The sequence below is a fragment of the Medicago sativa genome, chromosome 2, assembly GCF_051527215.1.
Source record: "Medicago sativa cultivar Bolivia chromosome 2, Bolivia_mono, whole genome shotgun sequence".
Taxonomy (NCBI): Eukaryota; Viridiplantae; Streptophyta; class Magnoliopsida; order Fabales; family Fabaceae; genus Medicago; species Medicago sativa.
The window spans coordinates 55,649,255-55,659,272 of record NC_140750.1 but is presented as its reverse complement, the minus strand read 5'-3'; the positions used below and the strand labels follow the sequence as shown (position 1 = coordinate 55,659,272).

Genomic DNA, 10,018 nt, shown 5'->3' with positions numbered 1-10,018 from the left:
GACTACAATTAAAAATATAAATGTTTGTTGCTTTTAAATTATAACAAACCAAATTATAGCAAAAATATTATAATTGTATATTGGACCTGGGGTTATATTTGTCGTGTTGTGCAATGTAACCAACAAAAATGGAAAAGGCATGGCAAAACAAGCTACAAATAAATTGGTTTTGAGTCTTTGTTTTTTCTTTTATTTTTCAATATTCAATGAATTGGTTTTATTATTAAAATTTTGAGTTATTATTTTCTTATCTAAATATTAACAACAATATTATCTATACATATTTCCTTAAAAATAAAATAAAATTATCTATACCTATTAATATACTTATCTTATTAACATCCAATATTAGCGCGTATTTGAAAGTCACTGATGTGGTTCGTTAGTCTTGACATACATGCCTTTTTTACCAGTGCTACATAATATTTGGTGGAGGCAAGTTATAAGGCATGTATCATATTGGTAGAGTTGGTGGATCAAAGGTCCACCATAATATTATTATTTATACTTTCATTTATTTTTGTTAACCATTATATATAGTTTCAATTAACGTTGCCAATTTGCTAACCCTGTCTTATAATAATCAATTTTTGTTCAGTTCCAAACATGGACTCTAATAGGCTGCACGAGCTCAAAGCATTTGATGACACAAAAGCCGGTGTTAAAGGCCTTGTTGATAAAGGTGTTGTCAAAATCCCAACATTATTTCACCACCCACTTGATAAATTTGGTAAGGCCACAAATTCAAACAACACACAACACATTATTCCTATTATAGACTTTGCAAATTTTGGTAATGATCCAAAAACAAGGAATGAAATTACAAGAAAAATAAGGGAAGCATGTGAGACATGGGGTTTCTTTCAAGTGGTCAATCATGGCATTCCTTTGAATGTTCTTGAGGATATGAGAAATGGGGTGATTAGATTCTTTGAACAAGATATTGAAGTGAAAAAAGAGTTATATTCTCGTGATCCAATGAGGCCATTTTCATACAATAGCAATTTTAATCTTTATAGTTCATCAGCACTCAATTGGAGGGATACTTTTGTGTGTTCCTTGGCTCCTAATGCTCCTAAACCACAAGACTTGCCACTAGTATGCAGGTTAGTTATTGATTTTTTTTAAATAGCAAATAAAACCAGGTTAGTTCATGTTTTAGTCTCCTATTCCTAAAACCAATTTTTTCCCCCTTGTAAGCAAATTTTGAGATTTTTTTATCCCCACCATTTTTGAAGATGTGGTGCTCTTATTAATGACGCGACGGTGATATAACATTAGTGAGTTGAAAATAACGAGGCCACACTAACATAGAAATAGGGTTACGATTTTAAGGAAAATAGTGAGAATAAAAAAAATGTATTGAAACCAAAATATAAATAAAGGAGAGGAAGAATATGCTTTTTTTCTTCGTCTAATTTTGTCGGTAAATTTCATGACGAGAAAACTAGAGAGTAACGATCATAATTTTCGTTACATATGTCTGTTGCTAATTTTAAATTCTTTTCTAGATAGGACAGAAATTTTAGGCTAATTTGATCATTGAATAAATTAATATATGAAGATGTAATTAGGCGATGAATAATGTTGTAATTAAGTCGAGTGGAACTTACCTCAATTCAACTCAATAAGAATTGATTTAACTTGTATCAAAAAAAAAAAAAAGAATTGATTTAACTTGAATCAAGTTATATATATCCCATACATCTCATTTAGTGAATGAACTAAATTTTCGGTTTAAATTAAACTCATTTGGTCAATGAATCAAGTTTAACACAATGTTTTAAAACCCGGTGATCGATCCGGTCAAGACATTGAGTCACTGGGTCACTGGTCGAACGAGTGGGTCACTGGCCGGACCGCGTGACTATTGACCCGGTATATATATAAATATTTATGACCAAAAATTACATTATGAATGAAATTTTGATGATAAAAATCCTGTCATTTTTTTTTCTATTTAAAGTTAGTACATTAAAAAAAAAATATTCACAGCTCCAAGTTTGCAAGTTAATTTCTTAATTGCAGCACAAAAGAAATTAACTTGAATTGTGCTGCAATTAACTTGAAATTAGCTTGAATTGTGCTGCAATTAACTTGCAAACTGCATAAAAAACCTCACAAATAATAAGTTCTAATTCAGTTTCCATCTAATTCAGTGTTTGTTACTGCCTTTTTATTAAATAAATGAATGGAAAAACGGGTCAGGTGGGTTAAACTGGTTCAACGGTCCACCCACTGACCCGGCCGGGTCACACCGGGTTTCAACGGGTTAATTGCATATCCGGTCCTGTAGCCTGCCCGAACAGCTGCACCCTCCGGTTCGCAGGCCGACCGGGTCCGACCGGACGGTTCGGTCTGGGTTTTAATACACTGGTTTAACAAATTAATTAATTGTCTAATCGAATTTTAAACTATGTTCGAGTTGACTCAGTTTATTGGGAGTTCTACCGATAAGGAAAATAGAGAGATTTGTTCAAAAAAAAAAAAAATAACTTGACACAAAACTTCAAGCTATAAAATCATATATGGAGATTCAGATTCCCAACAGTTTATAATCGAATAGTTGATGAAGTTGCAAGTATTTCAGATTGAGTAACTCAATTGGTTTGAGATAAGAGATTTAAGGAGTTGATGAGTTAAATGTCTAGGGTAGAAACAATTAATATATTAACATGTGCCATTAAAAAATGACAAAACTCACAATTCTACTCTATCAAAACATTTTTTTTAAGAAGCAAAACATATTTTAAGTTCAACTAAGTGATTAAATTTAAGTGGATAATAAACTCTACTATAAACAAATTATTTAAGAAAATTCGAGTTTGATTTATGAGTAAGACATTTCTTTACCTACATTTCGGCCGAACTCTATTATTCATTCCCCTGCAAACTAGAGGGTTAACATAAACAAAAATACTTTAAATTTACACTTTGCATGTGAGCTACAAGGAAATCCTATACGGTCTCTCCACTTATATAGTTTTCACTTAGCTTTATTACTTTATAACAACGTAAGGTTTATTTTATAGGATATTATTACCTCTAAAATTAATAGGTTATCTTGTAGTCATTATCTCCCTAAAAAAAATCTTGTAGTCATTATCATCACCTTATTTTCTACTTAAAACAATAAACTCATATCGTCTATACTGTTGGTAAAGCACAATTGGAGCACGTGCACTCTATTGTAAAAATAATATAGGAGTATTCGAGACTGCTTGTTCTCACAAAAGAATAGAAAATAAATTAGACTCCTTGTATCCAATCTACATGAATGAATTAAATAAACAAATATTTAACTGATCGAGATCTTATGTTGTTTATACAATTATACTAAGAAAAGTAAGGTTGGTTAATCAACAAATTACACAAAAAATATTAGCTAAGTCAACTACTTATGCATGACAAGCAAATCACCACATGCCACCTCATGTCGGCTCGGGAAAATGTTGTGAAAGCGCTTGTCGTTGGATCTAGCATTTTCCTTAATATATAAGAAAATGTTAGATCCAACGACAAATGTTTTTAAGATATTTTCCCAACATAAGGTGACATGTGGTGATTTGCTTGTCATGCATAAGTGCTACTTCCCCACTCTATGTTTTCCGCCCATAATATAATTTGATAGGTTAACTTCATTTCCTGAGCATTTATTGATATAAATTGTCGCTATAAATAGCAGTCCTGATGTATTAACTATGTATAGTTAATTGCTTGTTGACTGCATTATCTTGTAGGGATGAACTTTTGGAATATGGTGAATATGTGACGAAACTTGGAATGACAATCTTTGAGTTACTATCAGAGGCTCTTGGATTGCATTCAAATCATTTAAAAGACATGGGTTGTGCTAAGGGGATTCTATCACTTAGTCATTATTATCCTGCTTGTCGTGAACCAGAATTAACTATGGGAACCACAAAACATTCTGATAGTTGTTTTCTCACATTGCTTCTTCAAGATCATCATATTGGTGGTCTCCAAGTTCTTCACCAGAACAAGTGGATTGATATACCTCCAATACCTGATGCTCTTGTTGTTAATGTTGGTGATCTTCTACAGGCAAGTTGTTCTTTTTTATTATTCTACGTATGTAGTATGTGTGTGTGTGTGTGTGTATATATATATATGTGTGTGTGTGTGTATATATGTATATATGTGTATATATGTATATATGTGTGTGTGTGTGTGTGTATATATATATATATATATATATATATATATATACATACATAATATATATATATATATATATATATATATATATATATATATACACACACACACACATATATATATATACACACATATATACATATAAGGTGAATAAGCGGGGTGTTCAGGGTTTGAACCCCGGCCCCTGCATATAATAATGTTTTGTCCTACCAACTGAGCTATGCTCACGGGACATATGTAGTATATTTTATTGGAGAATAACTCGTACATTTTTTTTGGAAGAAAACAATGTGTTATATTTTACTATTCTTTCTTTTTATATGCATGTTAGTGTATAATTTTTTATATTATCACTAAATCATAAAAATCAAATCATAAAATAGTTTGTCTTTTTATCTTGATTACTTTGAAAGTTACTTGTATGGATAGTTGTGATTTCTTGATGGTGAAAGACTTTTTACATTGTTCGTGTATCAAAATTAACTTATGGTCGATCAATAGTATGATACTTGTTAGAACAACAACTAGTAACAAAAGATTAACAAGAAACGAAAGTAAAAGACAATGAACGCACGAACTTTGTTAAAACAGTTCGGCCAATATGGTGTCTACCTCTGCAACTATAAAGCATCTATTGTTCTGTTTGTGCCATTCAAAAAAAAAATCTATAGTTCCGTTTGTATTACCATGATAAATTAGGGTTCAGTGTTACAAGTAATATATAGGCTTAAACGCACTTTTCACCCCCTAACTTTGCATAAGTTGCAATTTTGGTCCCCTATTAAAAAAAATGGCAAAAGTGACCCCCTAAGTTTACCACCTTTTGCAAAACTCCAATTTTGACCTGGTCAACGCCATGTGTCAAGCCACTCAGCATGAAAAGTTGCCACCTCTATATTTTTTGAATTTTAAAAAATAAAAAATCCACATATTTACCAATTGAATTAAACAAAATGAAAAAGGAAAAGAAAAAAAGGTAATGGCACGTGAGAGAAAAAGGAAAGGAAGGAAGTGAACCACACACCAGCAGCTCTCTCCCTCACCTTCAACTCTCATGTCTCATTCATCTTCATCCTTCTTCTTCAGAAAATCATCAATCTTCAATCTTCAATATTCATAAAATCATCAATTCCAGATATCTAACACACCCAGAATCTTCAATCTAAATTTTTACCCTAAATTCGTTTACCCCAAAATCATTAAACCCAAATTCAAGTTCAAGCAAACCTAAATTCGTTTACCCCAAAATCATTAAACCCAAATTCAAGTTCGGTCAGATTATGTGGGAATTCGAAGGATGATGCAGTGGTTGTATTGGTGGATGAGAAGCGTTTTGCGGTTGATTTGGGGTTTTTGGTGACAGTTTTGAACATGAGGTTGATGATATATTTATTGGGACATTGATGAGGTTTGGTACGTAGAAAAATCAAAGAAATGGCTGGGACGAAAATTGTGATGGTCACGAATTGGATGGCACAAAACAGATTTCAAGGAAGAACCCGTCTTAGTCTTAGCAATTTTTTGAATATGAATTCGAATGGTAGGAGTAAGACGAAATTCAGAGTGAATGATCAGAAGGTGAAGCAAATTGCACCCCCAAATTTTTGGATCTGCGTTTATTTTCTTAGGCTTCAGCTGCAAAATCAAGAGCATCAGAAGTTGCAGGATATGTGTTCATGAATGTGTTAATCAAATGTTTTATTTATTTCATTGAGTAAACTGACTCTAAAAGAAGAGATTTTTTTTTACATGATTTCATGAACATAACTATGTTTGAGCACCTTACCTGTTAACTTGGATGAAGCTTTATGGTCGTTGTTTTTTTTTTGTTTGACAAGCTGTTTAGATAATTTATCCATGTATCTTGTTAGATGAAGGAAGGAAGGGATTGATGAAGAAAGAAGGGAGAGAAAGAAGGAAGAAGATGAGTTGCAGATTCTCACGTGCCCCCTTCCATTTCCTTTTTAATTTTTAATTTTTTAATTCATAAAATATTTTTCTTTTATTTTTAATTTAAAAATTACACATGTGGCATCCAGTTCATTCAAGTGAAGTGCCACATAAGCATTGACCAGTCAAAATTGGAGTTTTGCAAAAGGGGGTAAACATGGGGGGTAACTTTTGCCATTTTTTTTAATAGGGGACCAAAATTGCAACTTATGCAAAGTTAGGGGGTGAAAAGTGCGTTTAAGCCTAATATATATAGTTCCACCCCTTGCTTTCTTTAATGTCATGAATATATGAGTCATACTTCTAATTATTCTCCCTACATGTTCTTATTGTGTGTGTAAGGAACTTTTATATATATATATATATATATATATATATATATATATATATATATATATATATATATATATATATATATATATATGAATGTGGCTAATTAATATTGTTATTTGAGTTACAGCTGGTAACAAATGACAAATTCAAGAGTGTCGAGCATAGAGTGTTGGCAAACATCATAGGTCCCAGAGTATCCGTTGCATGTTTTTTCAATGCAGATCTTAACTCTTTCTCAAACAACTACGGACCTATAAAGGAATTTTTATCAGAAGACAATCCTCCCAAATACAAAGAAATAACTATTTCAGAATATGTAGCCTACTACAATACAAAAGGGATTGATGGGATCTCTGCTCTTCAACGTTTCAGAGTTTGACTTGGCTACTTAAGTTGAAAAATTATGATGTATAAGTTTAAGGAAAATGCTAACAAGTGCCCTTGGGACACTTGTTTAGAAGTTCAAAGAAGAAATTTTTTATTGGAACTTGTGTTTTCACTACATTGAAAATTAAAATTGAAGCATTTTCTATATGAAATTCATAAATTATTTCATCTTTTGAATCCTTAACCATTGCTCTTAGGGCACTGGTTAGAAAGATCCTAAGTTTAAATAAGTTTTAGTTCATGCAAATATCTCAATATTTGCTTTTGCTCTTTGCGAAACTTTTTTGTTTGTTTTGATTCTTGAAATAAAATGAATATTTGCTTTTGAATATAGTTTTTTTTGACAAAATTTAATTATTGTTTTTGTTCCTTCAATATTTATTCATGTTTTTTTTTTGTTTTGACCAAACATGTTGGTTTTAAATCGTATAAGGGCTGGACAAGGACCCGTGACCCGGTCTAACCCGAAAAAACCCAGAAAAGAAAACCGAACTGAGTGGGTTAAAGCTGGTCCACGGGTCAAACGGGTCACAATTATGGGTATTTAAGGGTATGAATGGGCGGAGGCGGGTAAGGGAACTTCACCCGCGGGTACCCGAACCTACCCGATTTATAATGTATATTTTAATCATGTCAGCAAAGTATCTCGAGACACACAAAGCTTCAGACTTTCTTTTTATTGAAAATAGCACTAGACCACTAATCAATTTCCTTAAAAAGTGGATACCACCTGCATTTTGAAAACCACCAAAAGAAAACCACTAACCAATTTATCTCTCTAGAAAACCTGTGTGCATTATTGTGACATTTTTTCAATTTTTTTTTTATCGTTTAAAATTCCAATTTAGATCAAAATACTCTCAACACCACACACATTTAATTTATTTTTTTTTTCTGAAAATTTATTCTCTTTCACCAATAGAGAGACGGTGCAAGCATCTCTAGTTTTTCACCATTCTCAGTTAGTACTTCCGTCTTCATCCTAATTTCTCATTTTGTTCTTTCATTTCACTCACTCAACGTATCATGATTACTCCACTCTCTCTCTTTGCTTTTCAATTGGAGTAGTATTTTCTTTTCTAATAATTATCTCTACCCAATTTAATATTTTTTGCCTAGATCAATTACAAGTCTAGAATTGCAAAGGTTGTGCTTCATTTCAAATACCCAATCTTCTCTCTAAAAAACAAACCACAAACTCTTCAATCATCGCTGCCCCTTACTACAATTTCTTCGAGAAAATGAAAGAAAAAGTATATGATTTAGTCTTCACTCCATCTCTTTCTTTGTTTCCTCTATGTGGAACAACCATGCAAGAACCTCCCCTTCTTCTTCTTCTTCTCAAAGCTCATCTTTTTTTTGTTTTTTTTTTGTTTGATGATGTAGATCTACATACATATGAACAACCCGTATATATCCGCCCGGTAACCCGAACAACCCGGCAGCCCGAACCCGAACAACCCGCTTACTAGTTTTGGGCACAATTGGGCTAGAGGTTTGAACCCTTCGGGTTGGGCTGGGCTGCCACTTTAGGCCCAAACCCGCCCATACCCGCCCGATGCCCATCCCTACGTATAATAATTTGCTAGGCATATCAATGTTAGTCCATGAAATATGATGTATTATATATCTCATATTAACGTCCTTAAAAAAAAAAATCTCATATTAACGACCAAAAGGAAAATTTCCTATATCTCAAAGAAAAGCTATTATGCATATTTACAGAGTCGACTTAAGTTTTGTTTTAACCTTAACATCTATCAAATTTAGTATGATTATTATATCAACTATATATGTTGTTGACACTTGCTGCTATATATAAGGATAAATTATAAATACTGATATGAAATGTTTCCTTGGTATGACTTTTTTTCCCAACAATAATTTGAAAGAGTAATGATATGTGGACCCTTGCAAAGATATTAATCGACTTTTGGGTGTCTATCAAATATTTTTCTTATTGAAATTTGTTATGGGGATTAGGTGCCAAGCCCAACTCTCTGATTCCAATTCAATTTTTTATTTTATTTTTATCATTGATAATTTTAGTGTAGAAAGGTTTAATTATATAAAAAAAAAAGTGGTGATAAACACCCTTAGGTGACATACACACTTAAACCTCCACATAAATATGTGACATGTGGCCTAGACCCCACAAACACTTAGCAACTTTGTCTCTCTTCGGTCTCTCTCCTCTCATCTTTTCCCCCTCTTCCTTCCCCATCATTGGCCCCCACCACTAACCTCACCCTCAAATCTCCCCACCTCACCGTCGTCCTCTTCTCCGGCCACCATGTCTCCTTTTCGGTCACACCACCACCGGATCTAACACCACCATCACCTATCCTCCTCTTCACCACCGCCGTTCACCCCACCACCGGATCTACTCAAATCTGTCCATCCTCACCACCCCACCTCATATTCTCTAACCACAACCCTCCCGTCCAACTTTTTCGTCACCGTTATGCTGATCCGGCGTAGTGGTGGTGGTGGTTTAGATCCAGCGTGTTCCGCACGAGATCTTGCCGGCCATGGCGTCGTCGGAGAATAGAAAAATATTACGAAGATGACAGAGAGAGAACATGAAGGAAAGTGTGGAGAAGATGATGATGATGAAGGACGGAGGGTGGATAGAAGAGGAAGAATATGAAAGAGAGAAGAAGGATCATGGAAAGAGAAGAGAGTACTGAGTTTTTTTTGTTTTTATTGGATGAAATAAAATATAAAAATTAAAAACAAATGCCAGCTAGGGGGGTGTATGGGTGATATGAAAATATGAGTGGTCCATTTATCATTTTCCATCCAAATAATGTTAAAGAGTACCCTTATGACATTGTTTAAAGAATTTTGTATCCGACTCAATTATTTTACTCTGAAGCTACATGTTTATCAAGAAATTGTAAATATAAGGCAACTTTCTTGCTCTGCGAGACCACAAGGCTCTTTCTTGAAACGCAAGAGAAGCAATGCGGCTGCTTCACTTGTTTGATTTTTCCTCATCAAGTCTTACAGTCCACAAGGGTATTTCTTTAAGTGCAAGACAATCAAGGTGGTTCCTTCACTTGTTTACTTTCTTGTTGCTCTCCAAGTCATGTAGGCCATAAGGCTATTTCTTGAAATGTAATACAAGCAAAATGATGCCTATATATAAAGGCACATGTTTTCATTT

The 10,018-nt window shown here is 33.4% G+C and overlaps 1 protein-coding gene across 1 annotated transcript; it reads left to right on the top strand.

Moving 5' to 3' along the window:
- The first annotated feature begins 590 nt into the window (after positions 1-590).
- Positions 591-7,014, top strand: LOC146949083 (1-aminocyclopropane-1-carboxylate oxidase homolog 1-like). Its single transcript, XM_085745185.1, has 3 exons — positions 591-1,106; positions 3,741-4,065; positions 6,590-7,014. Exons 1-3 carry the CDS (start codon positions 607-609, stop codon positions 6,839-6,841), a joined length of 1,077 nt encoding a protein of 358 aa, XP_085601311.1. The 5' UTR covers positions 591-606; the 3' UTR covers positions 6,842-7,014.
- The last annotated feature ends 3,004 nt before the right edge of the window (positions 7,015-10,018 follow it).